Source organism: Haliaeetus albicilla, chromosome 12 (genome assembly GCF_947461875.1).
Source record: "Haliaeetus albicilla chromosome 12, bHalAlb1.1, whole genome shotgun sequence".
Classification (NCBI taxonomy): Eukaryota; Metazoa; Chordata; class Aves; order Accipitriformes; family Accipitridae; genus Haliaeetus; species Haliaeetus albicilla.
Genome location: NC_091494.1, coordinates 7102015 through 7122130, shown reverse-complemented (window position 1 = coordinate 7122130; position 20116 = coordinate 7102015). Strand labels below are relative to the sequence as shown.

The 20116-nt window shown below is 60.6% G+C and overlaps 2 protein-coding genes across 2 annotated transcripts in view; one reads left to right on the top strand and one right to left on the bottom strand.

The window, feature by feature from the left end:
- CSPG4 (chondroitin sulfate proteoglycan 4) overlaps positions 1-5734 on the top strand; it is a 29294-nt gene extending 23560 nt beyond the window's left edge. The window contains exons 6-10 of the mRNA XM_069797871.1: positions 686-884; positions 1086-1220; positions 1384-1538; positions 2430-2613; positions 3011-5734. Of these exons, the coding sequence (XP_069653972.1) occupies positions 686-884; positions 1086-1220; positions 1384-1538; positions 2430-2613; positions 3011-4923 (2586 nt within the window). The 3' untranslated portion in view covers positions 4924-5734. The remainder of the gene's footprint in view (positions 1-685; positions 885-1085; positions 1221-1383; positions 1539-2429; positions 2614-3010) is intronic.
- An 8903-nt stretch (positions 5735-14637) lies between these two features.
- On the bottom strand, positions 14638-20056 carry SNX33 (sorting nexin 33). Its single transcript, XM_069797867.1, has 3 exons — positions 19894-20056; positions 17514-19388; positions 14638-15544 (listed from the first exon to the last, which is right to left on the bottom strand). Exons 2-3 carry the CDS (start codon positions 18949-18951, stop codon positions 15291-15293), a joined length of 1692 nt encoding a protein of 563 aa, XP_069653968.1. The 5' UTR covers positions 18952-19388; positions 19894-20056; the 3' UTR covers positions 14638-15290.
- Between the last annotated feature and the right edge of the window lie 60 nt (positions 20057-20116).

The window sequence follows — 20116 nt, the reverse complement described above, 5'->3', positions numbered from 1 at the left end:
GGAAGGGATGTTTAAAGGTCAACCCCCTGCAGTAAGCAGGGACATCTTCAGGATCAGGATGCTCAGAGCCCTGTCCAGCCTGACCTTGAATGTTTCCAGGGATGGGGCATTTACCACCTCTCTGGGCAACCTGGGCCAGTGTTTTACCACCCTCATCGTAAAAAATTTCTTCCTTGTATCTAGTCTGAATCTACCCTCTTTTAGTTTAAAACCATTACCCCTTGTCCTATCGCAACAGACCCTGAGTTCAGGGCTCAGGGACCCCACAAAAAGCCCTTCCCCTGTGGAGCAACGGGGGGGAGATGCATCAAAGGCACGGCCTCTGCCCCAGCCCCACGAGCTGCGCCAGCACCGTGCCTTCTTCCACTTCCACCACTTGGGGAAACTGAGGCACAGAGGGGCGAGCCCTCACCTCTGTCCCGCGCACACCGTGCGGATGCGCTGACCCGGCAGCATGGCACGTGCCAGCAAACACAGCGACGGTGCAGGGTGACGCAGGGCTGGGAAGAGGCCAGATGACGGAGGCATCACCCAGCGTGTGGAACAAGGCACCCTGTTGGGCTGGAACACGCTCAGACACCCAGCGAAGCAGTCTGAGCGGGGACGGGGTCCGGAGCAGGCTGGGGAAGAGGGGAGAAGTGCTGGGGACATCCCAAGGGGATTACAGCCTCTCCTTGTCCCCCAGCTGCGGGAAGGTGCCACAGCTGCCATCGGCCCCCACGTCCTGAGCGCTGAGGATGAGGACTCCCCGGCGGAGGAGGTGACCTACTCCATCCAGCCCCCTGCCAACGGGAAGGTTGTGCTGAGGTCGGCGCCTGGCGCTGAGGTCCGCCGGTTCACCCAGGCCCAGATAAATGACGGCCTCGTCCTCTTCGTGCACCAAGGTAGGGCAGGGCTGAGGTGCCCTGGCCCCCCCCGGCATCACCCCTGGCCTGTGGGAGGGGACACCGCCGGAGGGGAGCACTGTGCCACCAAGGCGGATGCTAACCCCATCACACAGCACCCTGGTCCAAACCGTGCCAGGTTAATGGGGGCTGCAGCTCTCCCCTGCCCCTCATAAATGCCCAGCTCTGTGCTTTCTGCAGGGCCCCTGGACGGGGGCTTCGCCTTCGACCTGTGGGACAGTGAGAATCTGTCTCCTGGGCACTTCTTCCTCATCAGGGCTCAGAAAGAGCCCCTCATCAGCCTGGCCAAGAAGCAGAGCCTAACCGTCTGCCCAGGTGGGTACAGGCACATTCCCCATCCTTCCAGTTCAATGGCAAGCGGGGCCCTTGGACCCCTCCCGCACCCCCTCCCCGAGCGCTGCCAAGAGACACCCGTGGCAGAGCCTGCAGGCAGCCAGCGAGGCAACGGGTTGAAACACGTACTGGACGTGTTTTCCAGGTGCCCTGCAGCCCATCACCAGCCAGAACCTGCAGGCAGTGAGCAACAGCCCTGCCGGCTCCACCACTCTGTACTACAGCATCGAGCAAGCCCCGCGCCTGGGCAGGCTAAGCACCTCCCGGGGGGAGGAAATCAGGAACTTCACCCAAGCCCAGGTGAGCTTTCACCTCCTCCAGCCCCTCAGAAGCCCAAGGCACAGCCTTCTATCACCCTCCACTGCAGGTTGGGGGTCCCAGCCCGACCCTGCCGCCACCGTGGGCAGAGGCGCCCGATCCCTGGCGGGAGGCAGAACAAGGCTGCAGCCGCACCGCGACTTTCCCTGCTCTGCCATCGGCTGCTGAGAGGGATTAAGAGCTGCCACCCCAGCGTTGGCTTTATCATGGCCACCAGCCTCGGATTTAGTGCTGGGGGAGGCTCAGGGAGTTATAATCTCCTTTTCTTAGGTTACCTCCCTGCTGCAGACCCACCCATCCTGGCTGCTGCCTAAGGCAAGAGCCAAGCGCAACAGTTTCACCCCTGCTGTGAGCAAAGCCTTGCTACCACCCTTCTCCCACAGGGCCAGGCTTTTGCAGAGCATGGCAGAGGGCATATTTCTAGCCATCGCTCAGAAGCACGTAGGTTTGTCCAACCTGCAAGCTGCCCCGTGCTATGCTCACCCTTGGAGGAAGCCTGGCCCAGCTGTTGGAGGATGCTGAGCGAGCTCAGCCCCTCTTCTGAGCTTCAGCTTCCCCAAGTGCTGGGCAGAAACATCCCAGCAGAGAGGCAGCATGAGCTCTCAGTGGTGGCTACCATGCCATGGCTGGTGACGATCCCCATTTCTTACCCAAGTAGGGCTTGGCTGCTCCTTCCTGGAGCCAAGATAAGAGCCAAGGGTGCACACGTTGGCTCTAGCACAGCATCACCAGGGATCGCCCCTGGTGCTACAGTGCCCATCACACCAGAGATAAGACATATGCACCCATGTCCCACATGGTATCACCCACTCTGGGTATTTATTTTGCCATTTAGCAGAGCTCACTGAGGGGTTTTTTTATTATTATTTTTAGGTGGATAGCGGGTTGGTTTTCTACCAGCACAAGATGCCAGAGAAGCCCTTCTGGCTGGCCCAAGATGCCATCCGCTTCCGTGTGGTCGCTCCCACAACCATCTCAGACTCCTTCATCCTCCTCGTGCTGATCTCCTTCGAGGCCAGGTGTCCCCAGAACTCAACTCAGCTATGGAGAAATGCAGGTAAAGAAAGAAGGGATAAGTAAGGGACAAACAAGCCCTTCTGAAGTTTGCACAATCCTCCCGAACAGGGGGGGATTGTGCAAACTTCAGGAGGGCTTGTTTGGCTAAAGACGACACCACAGTGCAATTTCCCATGGCCACCCAAGCACGAGCCTTGATACCATGTCAAGCAACGTCTAAAATTGCATCCATCCTTTTGCTGGCTCCCTGTGCAATTCCTTCCTCCATCATCTTACCAAACTAATACGTCCCAGTTGCCTTCTCATCCCTCTCCATTTCTTTGCAATCCTCCTTTTTCTGCTATATCTTGCTCTCCCTTGGGTCTGCTCTCCTCTCTAGAAGATCCCAGCTATTCTTAGGGATGACAGACTTTGGGGTTTTCCCTTTTCGCCCCCAGGCCTCCAGCTTGCAAGGGCTCAACGGGCTGAGATCGGCACCTCGGTGCTGGATGCTTCCAACCTCCTAAGCCAAATCCCGGTCTCCGAGAGGGCTGCACATGATGTTGTCTTCCTGGTGACAGGGCTGCCGGCTCACGGGCAGCTCTTGCTGGCTGGTGTGCCCCTGGAGCGGTCACGGCCATTCTTCCTGCAGTCAGACCTGGCCACAGGAAGCCTGGTGTATGCCCATGGTGGAGACGGCATCTCTGAAGACCGTTTCAGATTTAAGGCTTGGCTCCAGCCCCGGGTGCAGCAGTCCATCCACCCTCCGCAGGAAGGGGTGGTCATCTCTGAAGCTTTCAATATAACAGTGACCAGCAGCAGCAGAAAGCCACCACAGGTGGTGAGGCGGCAAGAAGTGCTGCAGGTCCCACCAGGCTCCATGGTGACCTTGTCCCAGGAATACCTGGATGTGGCAGACCCCTCAGGTTCCCCAGAGGACATGGTGTACAGCGTCCTCCAGACACCCCTCGCTGGCCACGTGGCCAAAGCCCACAACCCACGGGAGCCCATCAACCACTTCACCCAAGCAGATGTCAACGCAGGCCACGTGATGTTTGTTGCCACTGGGAGCCATGCACCAGGGTCCTTAGCCCTGAGCCTCTCCGATGGCCACCACCCACCCACTTTGACTTCACTGGAGGTCGAGGTGCTGCCCGCAACGAGCACCACTGCCAGCCCAGTGCTGCTGGAGGTGCCCCAAGACCTGAACAGGGCCTCTGTGTCCCACCATCACCTCCTGGGAGCTGCACAGCTCAGGGCAGGCAATGCCCTGTACAGGATCACCAGGGACCCACGGTTTGGCCAGGTGCAGGTCAACAAAAAGCCGGCACAGAGCTTCACGCAGAAGCAGCTGGACCGCGGGGAGGTGATGTTCACCTTCACCGACCTCACCTCTCCTGAGGACAGCTTCCAGTTCCTTGCCATGTCACAGGCAGCCAACAGGACCGGGGTGGTGAACGTGACCGTCCGCGCCTTGGTGAAGGCTCAGACGGGCAGCGTGTGGCCCAGGGGCACCACGGCCCTCCTGGACACCAGCGTCCTCGATGCCAGTGAGCTGGCCAACCGCACCAAGAGCATCCCAGTCTTCAAGATCCGCAGGGCACCCCGTGGCAGCCGCCTTGTGAGGGTCTCCAGGGACCCGGGAAAACCCACCACCCCGATCGAGACCTTCAGCCAGAGTGAGCTGGAGCAAGGGCTGGTCGGGCTAGAGGTGCCAGATGCTGCCAAGACTGAGCAGCCCCTGCAGAGTGACAGCTTCGTCTTTGAGCTGGCAGCCGCCAGCGTGCCACCAGCTCTGGCATCCCTGGGGTACAGCATTGAGCCCTACAACACCTCGAAAGCCTACGGCGTCACCCTGCTCACGGCTCCCCTGGCACCCTCACCCCTGGTGCCCCGCTCCCAGGGCACGGCACGGAGCAGCCCCAATGCCAGTGAGCTGGGGATGTCCCCCACCACCTGGCCAGGCCCCAGTGCCACCACCAGCCCCAGCCCTGTGGAAGGGGGCTCTTTCCTCAGCTTCGTCGAGGCCAACATGTTCAGCATCATCATCCCCATCTGCCTCATCTTCCTCCTGCTGGCTCTCATCTTGCCCCTGCTCTTCTACCTGCACAAGCGCAACAAGACGGGGAAGCACCACGTCCAGGGCACACCGTCCTCCAAGGCCAAGAACGGGGCTGTGCCAGACCAGGAGACCTTCCGGAGGACGGACCCCAACCAAGGCATCCCCCTAACGACTGTCAACACCCTGGAGGGCAAGGGCACGGGTCCCCCGCCCCACAGCACTGGTCCTGGGGCGCCGCCGGACCCCGAGCTCCTCCAGTACTGCCGGACTTCCAACCCCCCCTTGAAAAACAACCAGTACTGGGTGTGAAGGGCTCAGACGCGGGGGCACGAGACTGCCTGGGGGTCCGGACCCTCCCAGAGCACCGCCAGCCACCTCCTCCCTGCTCTCCTCCTCCTCCTCCCTGGGAGCTGGCATCCCACAGATGCAGGAGGGCCCTGGGGATACGGGGGCTGCTGGTCCGGCCCACCCAGGACCCCCAAATCTCCAGGTGGCTTTGGGGAGGGGAGGGGGGACACTGCATAAGCAAGTGGGGGCAGGCAAAATGCCTGAGCATCCCTGGGGAACACTGACTTTGGGTGCTCATTTGGGCCACCCAATGGTGGCCACAGTGCTGGAGAGGACCTGACAGCACCGGTCCCCACCAAGCCACCCGGTCAGGTCCGGTGGTGGCTCCTCCACGGGCAGCATTGACCACCACGGGGATGTTTGCACAGCTCTTGGCGCAAGAGGGAGGATGAGGAGCGGCTTGCGCTGAGTCAGGCTGGGGATGAAGCTGCCCAAATCCCCCAGGGCTAGGCGGGCTGAGACACTGGAGCAGAGGCTCGGAAAAAATTCTGCGGCCAATGCCAGGGGAATTTAAGGAGTCCCCACCCACTTGGAAAAAACCCGCCTCGCTCTTTCTCTGCATGCTTGCCCTATGTTTCATAAAGCAGATTGCACCGAGCCCCAGGGGGATTGCACAACAGGTAGGATGCCCTCAGCGGGGAGGGACAGCAGGCGCTCACCTGGGCAGCGCGAAACCGGAGAGGAGAGCGGGGAACTGGACCCAACACAGTTTTCCACTGTATACTCCAGTACGGCAGAAGTAAACAGAATAAAGTGCCTTTTCCGAGGTGCATCACGGTTTTCGTAAGCTGTCTCCCTTGCCAGGCCTGTTTTAAGCCCAGCGAGCTGCCAAGTGACATTTGGAGGTAATGGACCAAATTCTGGGCTCTTGCTCAAATTTTCCCCAGCCTGGAGTCCTAAAAACTTAAATAGAAATTGTCTGAGGAAGAGCAGAGGAAAAACTGAGTGCTGAGCTCAGGATGGGACCCAACAATAATACCCTGCATTGCTACAGCTGGGAAGCTCGTCACCGGGCACATCCCATTCTCACACCACTGATGGGAAGCTGAAGGGAGACCCCAGGGATTATGGGGGCTGTTTCACGTTTGCATCCTCCTAACCCAGAGTAAAATCCATCCCACAGTCCCTCCCCAAGCCAGCACCCCGGGACAGTCCCGCTCCAAGGCTGCGGCAGAGCAGGGCTGTTTGCTTGGACCGTGCCAACAGTTTTCCTGGCTGCCTTTATGGTGCCAAACGCTTGCCGAGCAGTAAATCACACCTACCCCGCTCTAGCTGGCAGGTGCCAGCACATCCCGCTGGGCACCCACAGCCATCGAGGTGCAGGTGGGCAGCCCCGTGTCCCCCAGCCCCAACCTGCCCCACGGCGCAGGTGAGACAGGGCATGGCAGAGGCAGCCTCCCCACCTCCAAAACCCTCCTCCTGCCCCATCCAGAGGGGGAAAAGTGATGTTTCCTTCTGCTCAGAGACAAACCACATCCTCTCCCCTCTGTAAAACAGGGAGGGCATGACCAGGCTGCCCATGCCACGGCTTAGAGCTTGCCAGGGCAGTGCTGCTCCCAAAAGGCTGGGACAATCTCTCCCTGCAGAGCGTCCCCATCGCATTCAAGCAAGTACATTTATTATCTTCGCTAAGTACGTACCCCCCCAAGCAAGGGATGGAGGTTTGCAAGGAAGCCGGTGGCATCCACTGAGGGCCCCCCTTGGAAGCATCCGCCATGTTTTCCTGTTGAGTGATTTTTGCCTCGTGCCCAGGGATTAAATAGAAGGAACATGGCCTATTTTGTAAGGAGCATTGAAAGCGAAGCAGGTTATTTTTAAAGCTTGTGGTTGTATTCCTGCTGCTGGGAAACTTCCACTTCCTGAGGTCACAGGAGGACAGTCAGTAACCTGGAAAACACCAGTACGGATCGTGGCTCTCCAGGGCCAAGCTCTGCTGGCAAGGTTTAAATCCCGAAAAAGCTGGTGGCTCCGCATGGGTTATTTGGGGTTTGCAGCAGGATGGCTGGGGCAGGATCAGGCCCAGTCCCAGTGCTGCCCACTGCCACCCACCCAGGGAAGGGCTGAGGGTCCGGCTGGGCTCCTGCCTGGCTGCAGAACAGACAAACCACAGCCCAAACAAGCTCAAAAGTTTCCTGGCCAGGCCCTTTGGCTTCCCTGCGTCAGGAGCCAGCACAGCATCTCTGCCTTCCCCAGAGCCCCATGGGCTCTGCACCTGGCCGGGGCACAGCACCAAAGCTGCCTGCTCGCACAGAGGCGCGCGCCCCCCCCCTCACCCCAGTTTGGGCCAGAACCACTCTGATCCAGGAGGTTTTGGGGATGACAGGAGCTGGGCTGCACCCTTCCCTGCTGAGCTGGTTATAAAGTTTGCAGAGATTTAGGGAAGATCATAGAACGGTTTGGGTTGGAAGGGACCTTAAATATCACCTAATTCCAACCCCCCTGCCACGGGCAGGGACACCTTCCACTAGATGAGATTGCTCAACGCCCCATCCAACCTGGCCTTGGACACTTCCAGGGATGGGGCATCCACAACCTCTCTGGACAACCTGTTCCAGTGCCTCACCACCCTCACAGTGAAGAACTTCTTCCTTATATCTAACCTAAATCTACCCTCTTTCACTTTATAGCTATTACCCCTTGTCCTGTCACTACATGCCCTTGTAAAAAGTCCCTCTCCACCTTTCCTGCAGGCCCCCTTTAGGTACTGGCAGGCTGCTCTAAGGTCTCCCCAGAGCCTTCTCTTCTCCAGGCCGAACAACCCCAACTCCCTCAGCCTGTCTTATAGGAGAGGTGCTCCAGCCCTCAGATCATCTTTGTGGCCCTCCTCTGGACTCAATCCAACAGGTCCATGTCTTTCCTGTGCTGAGGACTCCAGAGCTGAACACAGTACTCCAGGTGGGGTCTCATGAGAGCACAGCAGAGGGGTAGAATCACCTTCCTTGACCTGCCATCACGCTTCTCTTAGCCAACCGTATCCTGGGCTGCATCTTCTGGGCTGCAAGCACACACTGCTGGGTCACACTGAGCATCTCATCAACCAACACCCCCCCCAAGTCCTTCTCCTCAGGGCTGGTCTCAATCCACTCATCACCCAGCCTGTATTTGTGCTTGGGGTTGCCCCAACCCACATGCGGGACCTTGCACTTGGCCTTGTTGAACTTCATGAGGTTCACACGGGCCCACCTCTCAAGCCTGTCGAGGTCCCTCTGGATGGCATCCCTTCCCTCCAGCGCATGGACCACACCACACAGCTTGGTGTCATCAGCAAACTTGCTGAGGGTGCGCTTAATCCCGCTGCCCGCATCCCCGATACTGACCCCTGAGGAATGCCACTTATTACTGGTCTCCACTCGGACATCAAGCTGTTGACTGCAGCTCTTTGAGCGAGATGCTTACAGGTGCTCTGCCAGGTGTGCTGTTGTCCCACGAGGTGGGCCAGATGTGCACAGCTGGCTGACAAGCGCCAGTCATGCCCATGAACTCGCATGCCCTATTCCCAGGGAGCCGATGCCAGGTCTCACCCACAGCACTTCCCTACCTCCTCCCACACCTACAGCCACTGGTGTTTCCCCAGGCTGGGCACACCCCGGGTGTCTCACACCCATGTCCCTCCTCTGCCTTCTATCCACAGTTTTAAAGCAAGAAAAGCCACCCAGAGCGAGACTGCTGTCCCCACGGACCCCTGTCCCAGGACATGGCCGGAGCTATTTCTTCTGCAGCACCACCAGCCAAGCCCCCACCTCACCCCAACCTCGAGCTGCAGGCAGGGAACCTGCACCCACGGCGGGGTGCAGGTCTTCCCCAGTCCGGCTGTGGGAGAGGGTGTCATGGGTGGGTGCTGCCCAGGAGGGAGGTATCCCTACTCCTGGTGCCAGGGAGGCATTGCTGTGCCCAGCCTGCGAGTGCAGAGAAATACAGGGTTGGGGTGGAATGGGGACATCAGGTGTAGGAACAGCAGGAAGGGCAGAAGAGGGACTCTAAGAAGGTGCTGAGGGCACCTGGATCAACAGGCCATCAAGACCCCCATACATCTACATGCAGCTTCCAAGGACGCTTGGGTCAGGGGATAAAAGGCAGGCCAAGAGGAGAGCCAGCCCACAGCCAGGCTAAAGCAAAGCCTCAAGTCACAAAGGGAAAACATGGGGCGGCAGAAAGGATGGCAGGAGCCAGAAGACACCCAGATACAGAGACAAAGGACAGCGAGCGAGTTGCAGTGATTCACAGAGGTGTAACAGGATGGAGATGACAAACCATACCTGCCACCACCTCCTAAATGGTAGGAAGGGGCATGTCAAAAGCAAGGATGTCACCAAATAGAGCCACCCAGGAGGTGCAAGGAGACTCGATCGCTGGTGTCCCTCCAGATACCCCGAGGTGACCACAGGGGTAAAAGCATCTCAGTGCCTGACCACCAGATTACCCAGGCAGTCACAGCGGGGCTCACAAGTAGCAAAAATGCCAGTGAGTTTCACTTCTATTTTGTTCATGATTAAGAAGTCACCCTTGCTTTCTGTAAGCCCCAGAAGCAGGGAGTTTCTCCTCCTCTGCTGGGAAGCCCCCGCAGCTGGATCCCAGAGCAGGATGCAGCCTGGGCTGGATCCGTTGGGAAGTCCCTGCAGCCCTGCCGGGATTTCAGCCCAGCACTGGGGTTAACATCCCAATTTAAGCTCAGATCAGCCAAGGCAGGAGGAGCAGCGCTGGTGCATGGCTCAGGGAGAAGGCAGCCCCGCTGGTCCCCAGGCAGGCAGTGGGGAAGGGACACGTTTAAACGATGGAAGCAGCAAGGAGAAGGGAGTAAAAGCAGTTTTCCCCTGCCATTTCCTCAGCAAGCACACAGCACCTTTAAAGCAGCCAGAAAACCTCCTCTTGAGTTACCCAACATCCCCCAGCAGCCTGGCCCTGTCCTGTGCTGGCCATGAGTCCAAGCACTGTGGCAAGGCAAAGCTTCTCCTGGCCACGCATGACGGCCTCAGGAAGGGGACCATAACCTCACGGCGGTCTCCCAGGTATTGCATCTGCAGCAGGCTGGATCTGACGCCTCTCCTGGGTTAATAACGATACCAGCATCGTGGTAGGAGCTCAGGGAGGGCCAGCACTTGGCAGGAGCCAGAGACACCCAGGCTTGCAGGTGGGGATGGAGAGTCTGTCACAGTTCTGGTGACATGAACCAGTTTCCAGGCACCTATTCAAATGCAAACAAATAATAGGCCAAATGGTTTCTTTCAGCATCCAGCCAGGGCAGATAGCATCATTTGGCTTTGAAACCCTCCCCAAAAGCTTTAGCCATGCAAATGCGGGGGTTCAACAAACGAGGGACTTCATTTCCAGTCAGGCTTCGGGCCAGCACATCCGAGCCTTGCACACAAGACTGGGACCCACCTAAGCATCGTGTCCCCAGCCTCCAAACTCCTCCGCTGCTGTAGACCACCACAGGCTGCAGGACCTTGTGACAACATTGTCCACATTGCTCCTGGGGGCAGAGGCACATCAAGTACATGAACCCCCTGAGCTCATGCAGGCAGCTCCTCTCCCGCATTTTGGGGAGGCAAAGCGTGGTCTCAGGGCTCCTGCCTCCCTGTCCCCATCCCAAAACCTCCCTGGCAGCTCTCACCAGCTGAGATTTTTCTGGGACCCAGAAGGAGCATGCTGGGCTCTCCGTGGGGGGCACATTCCCTGATGGCAGGCGATGAGAAAAGGTCTCCAGGAGACCCTACTTGGGAGGGCAGGAGGACACGTATTCCTCCCAAGGCAGGTGAAGGGCCTGACCAGGGGAGACCAGGTCCTCCTTGGACCTGGAAAACTCGGAGCCAGACCTCGGGCTAGCTGCTGCTCAGTGTGACGAGGCTCAGAACCTCCGCTTGGCTCCGAGCCGAGCCCAGCACCCTGGGATGCCCGCAGCCCTCCCTCCCTGCTACGTTCCTGCCTGATTTCAGCAGGCCATGCCCGCAGCCTGCAGAACAGGCTCAGCTGGCAGCAAGCCCAGCAGGACAGGACAGAGCCTGAGGGGGGGTGAAGAGCAGGCTGCAGGCACGTCACCCTGGCAGGAGGTCAGGACAAGCCTATGCAGGGACAGGGCTGTCCCCAGGAGTTTGGCATCTCCCCACCACCTTGCCCACCTGAGATAAAGCTTCCCAGGCCCCAGCAAGCAGAGGAAATAATGGAGACGTGAGGACCTGGACACCAGAAAGCAAGCCCCAGGCTGCTGCTGCCAGCCGTGGCTCTCCAGCCCGGCTGCTGATTTAAATCCAAGCCAGATTGAGCCTATCCTGTTTCCACACCCAGCAACTCCAAGGCAGACAGACAATGACAGAGGGACAACCACATCCCAGAGCCTGGTCTCTCCACTCCTCCTGCAAAAACAACATGCCCAGAGACGCAGCTTGCCGGCAGCGCACGACCTACCTCCCCGGGCTCTGCGCCTTCCCAGGGACCGGGGAGGGATTATCCATCCTGGCACAGAGAGCTGGGACGCGGTCTGCCCTGAGCATCACCCTGGCTCTGGCTAAGGAGGACCAGCCCTTTGCAGAGCAGCAGAGCTCAGCAGCAGGGGAAGGAGGAGGGCTGGCAAAGCCCAGCTACAATTAAAGGTGGTTCCCAGCTTATTCCCCTGGCCCAGGCACTGCTGACCACCCCCCCCCCCCCCCCCCCACATAATAGCCCTGGGCTGAGAGAAGGAGGGAGCATTTATAGCCACAGCCAGTGGAACCAGCTGGTGCTCGTTGCCTTGCCTGGAGGAGGCGAGTCAGGGTCACGCTTCAGAAATATTTGAGAAGTGCAGCGATTAAAAGATTTGAGCTGGCCATCTGAGCTGTCTCCCTCCGCCCCCGGTTCGTTGACGCCCCACGCCAGTGCCCTCCCATGTGTGGATCTGCCTGGTCTCGCTCCTCCACGCCGGCGCGCGCTCCTCTACCTCCCAGCGTGGTGGGGATGGGTCTGGCTGGGTTGGGGCAAGCAAAATCCCACCGAGCTCCATCCCCTGCACACGCAGCCCCAGAGCTGCTGCCGGCCCCGATGAGCAGGCATGACTTTGCTCCCCGTTGGCAGCCGTGTCGATCCAACACGCTTCCTAAGCGCGTTGGCAGCGTAGCGTGCCCGGCAGGCTTGATCTTGCCCGGCTGCCCTGCTGGGAGCTGCACCCCACGCTCCCCTTTGCCATGAGGAGGAGCCGGGTCAGGTCGCCGGGCTGCTTTGGTGCTGATCCCGAATTGTTGAGCGCTTGGGGCCGGTGGGGGTATCCGTGCGGCTGACGAGCCTCCGATCAGCAGCTCTGCTTGTCCCAGCTGCCGGAGCAGGAGGCACCCAGCACATCCCCAGCCTCCAGCCGCTCGGCTGGTCCCAGCAGGACCCTGGCTGCTTCTGCACCCGGGAGGAGATCAGAGATCCTCCCACCCCGCAGCATCCAGCCGGTTGGATATAGGTTTGTCCCTACTGCTTGCTGGCCTGGCCTGCATATAAACCCCGGTCTCCCAGAGGTCAAACCAAGGATGCCAGATTTTCTTTCCATAGTGGGGAGAGGCTCAAAGGGAAGGAGCAAGACAAGAGCTCCTGGAAGTCGCCCGCCGGAGAAGAAGCAGCAACGGGCTCTCCCGTGCCGGCTTCGGTGCCACTGGCCAGCTGTTGTGCCGGCGGGGCTCACAGCGGTGCCTCGGCCTTGGCTTTCCCACGCGAGAGCAGCCTTGGGAAGCGGGAGGAGGGAGCAGACCTGCCCCGTGTTCCCGGCATTTCCTCTTGGCCCTGCATGCCCCAGGTTTTTTTTTCTTGCCGGCGACCCTGAGCGGGAGCAGGGAACAGCCTGTGTCCTGGATAAGGGCAGCGACTGAAACCATTGGGGCACAGGGAGCACTGTGTGCACTCCCAGCCCCCCTCCCTACCGCCACCCTGACCCTGGGGTGCCCACCCAGCAGCAGGAGCACCAGGGCAGCCGCCGGGATGCTCGGAGCTGGTTCCATCCTCCAAACCTCAAGTGCTTTTGCAGGAGGTCGTGGGAGGGGTGGGGGGCAGCAGGAGGATGCTCCAGCCCCCCCACCCGGCCAAGGCAGACCCCGAAACGCCTGCCTGTGGGCAGGGAGGGCCCCAGCCAGGCAGCAGAGGGAAGAGGCAGGAATGTTAATGGGAAGCAGGTTCTCCTGACCGATGGGTTTGCCGTGCTGAGCCAGCCCTGGGAACGTGGTCCAGACATGGGGGTATGCAGGGGGGTGACCGGTGGGGCAGGGAGACCTTTGCGGGTGCTGAAGGATCGCAGAAAGCACAGGTCCACCCTTGGGGAAACTGAGGCACAGCCTTCAGAGGGGGTGCACGCACCCCGCAAGAGACCCTGTCCTGTCTCCGTCCCCATGCCAGGATGCTGGAGCGGAGGATGAGCTCCTGGGGCACTGGGACATCTCCCCGCGCCTGTCGCACACCCTGTGAGCAGAGGCAGCTCTTCGCAACGTTCAGCCTTCACCGAGGGTGTGACTGGCATGGGTTTGGGGCCCAAATCTGCAAACGTTTCTCAGGGTGGCTCCAAGGAGGATTAACTCCTTTGCCCGGGCTGCACGAACCCTCCTGGCACTGCTATCGGCTCTCCCACCCTTCCAGGTCCTTGTCCCCCACCCCACACCCAGACACTCCAAAATCTGTCTCCGGGACATCCCAGGGACTGTGCTGCGATGAGGGACCCCAGGCAGGATATCTCCCCCGCCAAGCCGGGTCCGGGGGAGCCGGGATGCCGCAGCTGGATGCTGGCATGGCTCCAAAGGCTGCTTGCGCTGCCGGAGGCTGGCTGCCCGCCTGGGGACGGCAGTGGCAGGCTCCATTCCGAGGGAGAGCAGACGGGAGCGGGGCTGGGGGGGGTGAAGGGACGTGCCATTCCGCACAGCATCTGGCCTCAACATGGGGCCAAGGTGACAGCGGTCATGGTCATGGTCATCCAGTGCATGGCCAGCAGGGCCAGGATGAGGCATTAACCCCTGCGGGGTTAGCACAGGGGTGAGCCGCCCTAATTCCCATGGCTGCTGCTGCCACTGGAGGAGCTGGGGTGGGCTGGGGTAAGATGGGGTTGGGATAGGATGGGTCTGGGCTGGGCTGGGCTGGGCTGGGGCCAGAGTGAGATGGGGCTGTGGTGAAGGGGACCGTCCCGGCCATGGGATGCAGGAGGAAACATGTCCTGCCCGGACGAAGGCTGCGCGACGCCTCCGGCTATATTTCAGTGTGCTCGTCCCCGCGGGCTGGGGCCAGGGAGGGCTCCGGGAGGATGAAGCGCAGCCTGTCGCATTCCCAGCGCCGCAGTTATTTTAACAATACCCCGCTGGCCTGCATGCCGGGGCTAATTTTAACCCTGGAGCCACGCCAAGCCGGCCCTAACTTTCCTCGCTGTGATTTATCCCAGCCATTTCCCTTCGAAAACAAGGCCCCCGTGCCAGCCCCGCTGTCTCCCCAGGCAGCGGCACGCTGCCCTGGGTCCTGCCCCACTGGGCAGGGCAAAGAGGGGCAGGATTTGCTCCTCGGCATGTTGTTTGGAGAGCAGGAGGGCAGCCGGTGCAGGGGTCCCCCCCCTGCGTTGCTCAGCCCCCCGCCGCCCACAGCACAGGGATTTTGAGAAGCTGGCTGGAAGCCGGGGGATGCTGGGATGCGGAGCCTTCCCCAGGATCCTGGAGCAGCTCCGTTTTCCACAGACATCTCTAGGAAGGAGTTGGGTGGGTTTTCTACTGACAATTTTATTGAAAAGGCTGTGGGGCTTTTTTTTTTTTTCTTTCCCTTTTCCCAGTCAACAGCCATGCTTGAGAAAGACATTTCCCTTCGCCTCTGTGTGTCTATTTAAAAACTGATTGGTAAAAATGCTGCAGAAACATTTGCAAAAAATGGAAAGTATTGAAAATATCTCGTGACAAAAAAGAAAAATCATTCTCTTCCAAATAAAGATCTTTTTTCTTCTCTTTTTTCCATCAGAAAAGCTTTTAGTGTGCAAAATGTCGACCGCTTTGATTTCTTCTCCCAGCGGGCTGGGATGCACCCATCTCTCTGCTCCAGGAGGATGGGTTTTCAGAAAGCTAAAAATCACTGGGCAGAGATACCTGCACCATTACCTCCACGTCCGTCTCTCTTGTGACCCCCCTGCGCCCCCGCCAGACCTGCAGCAGGGTGGGAGGTCCCCAGGGAAAGAGGTGGCACGGCCAGCCTGCAGTCCCCGCAGGACTGCAGCCTGCCCACCTGGGAAGGGGGAAGCCCAAAGGTATTTGGTCACTAGCGTCACGAGTTCCCGTTCGTTCTCAGCCCGTCACAAACAGAGGAGGTCTGCAAGGCTGTGGATAGAGAAGTGCGTGATTTCGGCAGGGCAGCAAGCGGAGGCGTTAGAGGTTGTCGTACATGCGTAATGTCTTCTCCAGCTGCTGGCTGACACGCTGGTAGAAGACAATCTGCTGCTTTAAGTAAGACTGCATCATCCTCTTGAAGTCAGCCACGCGCCGCTCGTGGAAGTGGTTCATCTCGGCTTGCAGGGCGAAGCCCACCACGCGGCAGCGCTTGCGGATCCCGTCCGCCTCCTCCTGGTCCATCCTGCCCTCGTCGCTCATCCGCTGGCTCTCCTTCACCTTCGCGAAGGCGCCTGGCGAGGCAGGGGGAAGGGTGAGAGGCTGATGGATCCACACGACCCTCCGTCCCCCTTCCCCTGGCACAGGCATCCCCGGCCAGCGCTGGTGGGTCCCTTCGCCCTCTGTGCCGAGGCACCAGCCTGGCCCCACAGCCAGAGGTGCAGAGCTGCCCCACATGAATAAAGGAGGGATCTGCGTGCTCCTGGGCTGTCATCTCCTTGTGCCCATCAATCCTCATCCCTCTCCTCCAGGCAGGGAAAGACCAGGAACCTTTTCCCTCTGGACTCTGACCTCCCCAGCTCCTTTTCCGCCCCATCCCTGGGCAGTCAGCCTCACATTTCGCCAGAGGTTTGGGGGTCTGGGCTGCTGGACGGATGCGACTCAAGGCTTGGGGTGCAAAGCTAACGTGGGGCAGCGTTATCGCAGCCAAGCACCCCAGCCACGCCTGCCCTGCAAATGTTTGATGTCAACCCCGTGGATGGGGGTCAGGAGCAGCCCTGGGAGACCCCAGCCTGGGAGGCGGTGAATCGGGGCGCAGGAAGGGTGTGCGGTGCCGGCTGGAGCTCGTCTGGGAAAGCATCTCCCTCTCCCAGAGGCGGCTGGTGCTCTGACACTAGTTTTTCCCTCTCCTTCCATTTATTTTTACAGCTCGGTTTCAAAAGAATCCTGCCTGGCTCCAGCCCTGCATTCCTCCCCCCTCATTAGCACAGAGGCTCTTTGCCCGAAAACAGGATCTGGCCCGCAACTTGCCGGGCTTTTTTTTTCCTCTCCCTGCTCCTTGCCGGGAGCACCAGACCCAGGGGTTACAGTGCTCCCACCGCACCAGCCCTGCTCCCAGTGGAGAGGAGGAGGAGGAGGAGGGAGAAGCAAAGGTTGGAGGCCAAATCCTGCCTTCCGCTCTGCCCACGCGGCCTCGCTTCCGGACGGGATCCAGCCCCTCTTCACCCGCTGCAGTAAACAACGCAGGGAGGGAAAAGGCGAGGAAGCGGCCAGGGCTGGATCGCATCCTCCCTTTCCCCCTTTGCCTTCCCAGCCTCCTCCAGGGATGCGGAGCGATGCACGGACACCCCCAGGGTGCTCGGACGCGGACAACCTTGGCTTCAGCCTAGGGCAACCCCCCCCTGCCCCCCAAAAACCCGGGGATGCCGGTGTGGGCGTCCCCTCCCCACTGCGGGCAGCCAGATCGGGAGGAGCGTGTGGACTTTGGCCCCGCTCCCGCACCCGGCTCCCCGTCTGCCTGGGTGCAAAGGGACACCCTGCCCTGCCTCCCCAGGAAGGGCAGAGCAGACCCCTCTCGCCCCCTCTCCTCCTTCCCGACCCCCCCAAAATACCCAGGGGACCTGAAAGCACAAGGGGACGAAGGGGACGTGGGGACCCCCGATGCCCTGGGGGTGCTAAACCCACCCCCCCACGCCCCCTCCCGGGCTCAGAGGGGTAGGGACATACTCTCGAAGAGTTTGACCCTGGTTGTTCCCAGAAAGTCCAGTGTGTGTCCCAGCCCTGGGGGAGGAAGCCCAACCATCCCCGCTGGCGACCCAACCGCTGCCTCGGCTGACGAGGGAGGATGAGGAGGGACAAGCGGTGGTGGGTGGGGATGCGACGCAGCCCCTCGTTCACAAGGTGCTGGGCAGGCCATCCCAGAGCCAACAGCAATGGTGCCGGCTCCTGCTCAGGGCAGCGACGTATGCGCTGACCCCCCCCCCCCCGGCCAGTGCTTAGGGCATCAGTTCTGGAGTCCACGGCATCGCTTGAGGCAAAACCCGAGCCTGGACCCAACAGCCCCAGCGGCCTCTCGCGGGCTGGGGTGACCGGGGAGCCACGCCAGCAGGGACCACGCTGCCACCCTGGAAGCCATGGGCAACAGTCCCCATCCTCATCCCCATCCTCATCCTACACCCCCATCCTGCTCCCCGTGCTGCTCCCACCCACGTGGGGCCATCACACCAGAGAGGTCATCACCAGGGGAGAAGAAGCCACCCTTACCTTTCTGGAGGTGGATGATGTCTGGGAAGTTGGAGAGGAGCCCCTGGTACAAAGAGAGAGTGTCCAGCATGAGGAACAGGTCGTTCTTGGGCTGCTCGGCAAACATCTCCCCCACAGTCTCGTACGTCTTGCCCGTGTGGGAGATGGCGTTGTTGAGGGCGTCCGAGCTGTAGGGGGGGTCCATGTGGAAAGAGTGGCTGATGGCTTGGAAGGCATTGCCCAGCTTCTGGAACTCCTTCCGGAAGCCCCCCACGTGCTTGCGCACCAGCTCCGAGGCCACGTTGGTCAGCTGCAGGACGCTGTCGTCCATCTTCTTGCTGAAGGCCTTGAAGGCATCCACGCGGTCCTCCACGTCCTGCAGGTCCTGGTGCTCTGTGGGGATCTGGATGGTGAGGAGGAAGCTGGCGCCCACCATCTCGTCCTTCTCCGCCCGGCGTTTGCCCAGCTTCCACTGCTTCTCGTCACGGCAGCAGAGGAAGTGCTGGAAGCCCTCGTACTGGGAGAGGACAGGGTGGCTGGTCATATGGTCCATCCAGAGGATCAGCCGCCGCTTGCGCTTCTCAATGAAGTCCTCCTCAAAGCGCCCAGTGGCCTGTTTCTCGGGCAGGTGGGGCACCGAGATGACCGTGAACTTGTGCAGGAGGCGGTTGTAGAGCCAGTCAAAGTGCTTGTACCGCCGGTAGACGGGCGAGTTGATGTTGCTGGGGGTCAGCTTGTAGGAGATGTAGCTCTTGATGCCCTTGAACTTGGTTTGCTTGGTCGGGTCCTCCACGGAGCAGATGAAGGGGTGGGGGTTTGCCCTCCACTGGGGACCTTTGGAGCCCATCTCGATGCAGTACGCCTCAGCAATCTTGGACATCAGGGGCACGTCGCCCAGGATGAAGGCTTCCACCCCCGAGCGGACGAAGCAAGAGAAGCGGTTGAGGTTCCTCCCCACCACACTGCCCCTCTTGGAGGAGCTCATGCTGTCCTGCCTCTCCAGCGCCGGCTTGGGATGGTAGCCGGTGTGCTGGTGGTGGCCATACGCTGCCGGGTACTGCAGGCTGGGCGAAGGGTGCCCGTTGGTGCCCGGCGCGCTCCGGGGCTCCTCCACCACCGTGCAAGCGTCGTCCCAGTCATCCCAATCATCGTCGTCGTCGTCCTCAAAACTGCCCTGGTAGGAGATGCCGGGGTTGGGGGGAGTTGTGTAGAAGGAGTCGTGCCCGGGGGAGCCGGCTGGGCTGCCGGAGTAGTCCGTGTAGTTGGAGCCCGAGCGGGAGCGGAGGATTTCGACGTAGGAGGCAGGGAAGAGGCCGGTCTCCCCGCGGCTGTTTTGGCCCTGTAACCACCCGTCCAGGGAGTTCTCACTGAAGATGACGAGCTCCTCGTTCTCCTGGATGCTGATCTCCTCTTTGTTTTCGCTCTGGAAGTTGTAAAGCGCTCTGGCTTTCAACGCCATGGCCAGTCCCAGGAAGGGGTGACAGGGTGTAATGCAATCCCCGTAGCCTCAAAAAAAACCACCACCCCCCCGGCGATACCGCAAGCTCGCTTGGTGCTGGGGCCAGCCCGCGCTGTGGAAAAGGCTTGGTTGGTTTCTCAGGCAAATAAAAAAAGGTGGAGAAGAAATCCCTTATGAAGTGACGACAAGGTCCGTATGTCCAAGTGCCCCCCCTGATGCCAGGGCCCCGGTTGAAACCAACATTCCCTGGTCAAGCGAGCGGCATTTCCCTCCCTCCTACGGGATGGAACCCCCAGCCGGACGGAGAACCAGGCTCTGCCATGGCCACGCAGGTTTTATCTCGCTGGGACTCTGATCCCGCAGTTTCACTCTCCGGGAGGAAAAGATCCGGCTGCCAGCGAGGAAATAAATCCAAAGTGACTTTTCTCGGGGGGCTCCTGCGGATAAGACACCCCGGTTTCCTCCGGCCGGCGGCTGCAGAAAGCGCCAGGAACTGACCCCAGCCCCAGCCCAACCTCCCGTGATCCCGGCCTGGGGATTTTGCAATTCCTTTCCGGGCCGACTTTCCCGGCGTTTGGTGGGGTTTTTTTGTTGTTTTTGTTGTTGTTTGGGGGTTGGGTTGTTTGGGGTTTGGGTTTTTATTGGTTTGGGGTTTTTTTCCCCCTCCCCCGAAATCCCCCAAATCTCCCGCAGGATGGAGGGGAAGGGGTTCCGTAGGGGCAGGGTACCACCGGGACCGGGACCGCGACCGGGACCGCGACCGGGACCGGCCCCCGCCGCAACGGGGGCCGCCCGGCGGCTGCCGGTGCCGGTGGGGACGGCGGAGGGAGGGGGAGCCCGGGAACCGAGCGCAGCCGCGGTGGCCGGCCAGGGGACCGGAGGAAGAGGAGGAGGAGGAGAAGGAGGAGGAGGAGGAGGAGAGGGGGGGGCCGCTGTCGGTACCGCCGCCCGGTTCCGGTGTCGGCGCCCGCTGCCGCTGCGCGATGTCGGTGCTGCTGCCCGGCGGCGGGGCTGTGGCCGCCGGCCTCCCGTGACGCACGGGGGGGGTGAGCCGCGGCGAGCGGCACGGCTAGGGCGCACGCTGCCCTCTGCAGGCAGCCGGCCCGGGGAAGCGGACGGACGGGGTACGGCTGCCGGTACCGGCTGCTCCCTGACCGGGAATGGT

What these genes read in the sequence shown, in the direction of transcription:
- SNX33 (XM_069797867.1), bottom strand. Translation starts at nt 18,951, where the DNA reads ATGGCGTTGAAAGCCAGAGCGCTTTACAACTTCCAGAGCGAAAACAAA. An exon ending in CATCATCCACCTCCAGAAAG is followed by an intron (nt 15,545 to 17,513) that starts GTAAGGGTGGCT and finishes CTGCCTCGCCAG; the next exon opens with GCGCCTTCGCGAAGGTGAAG.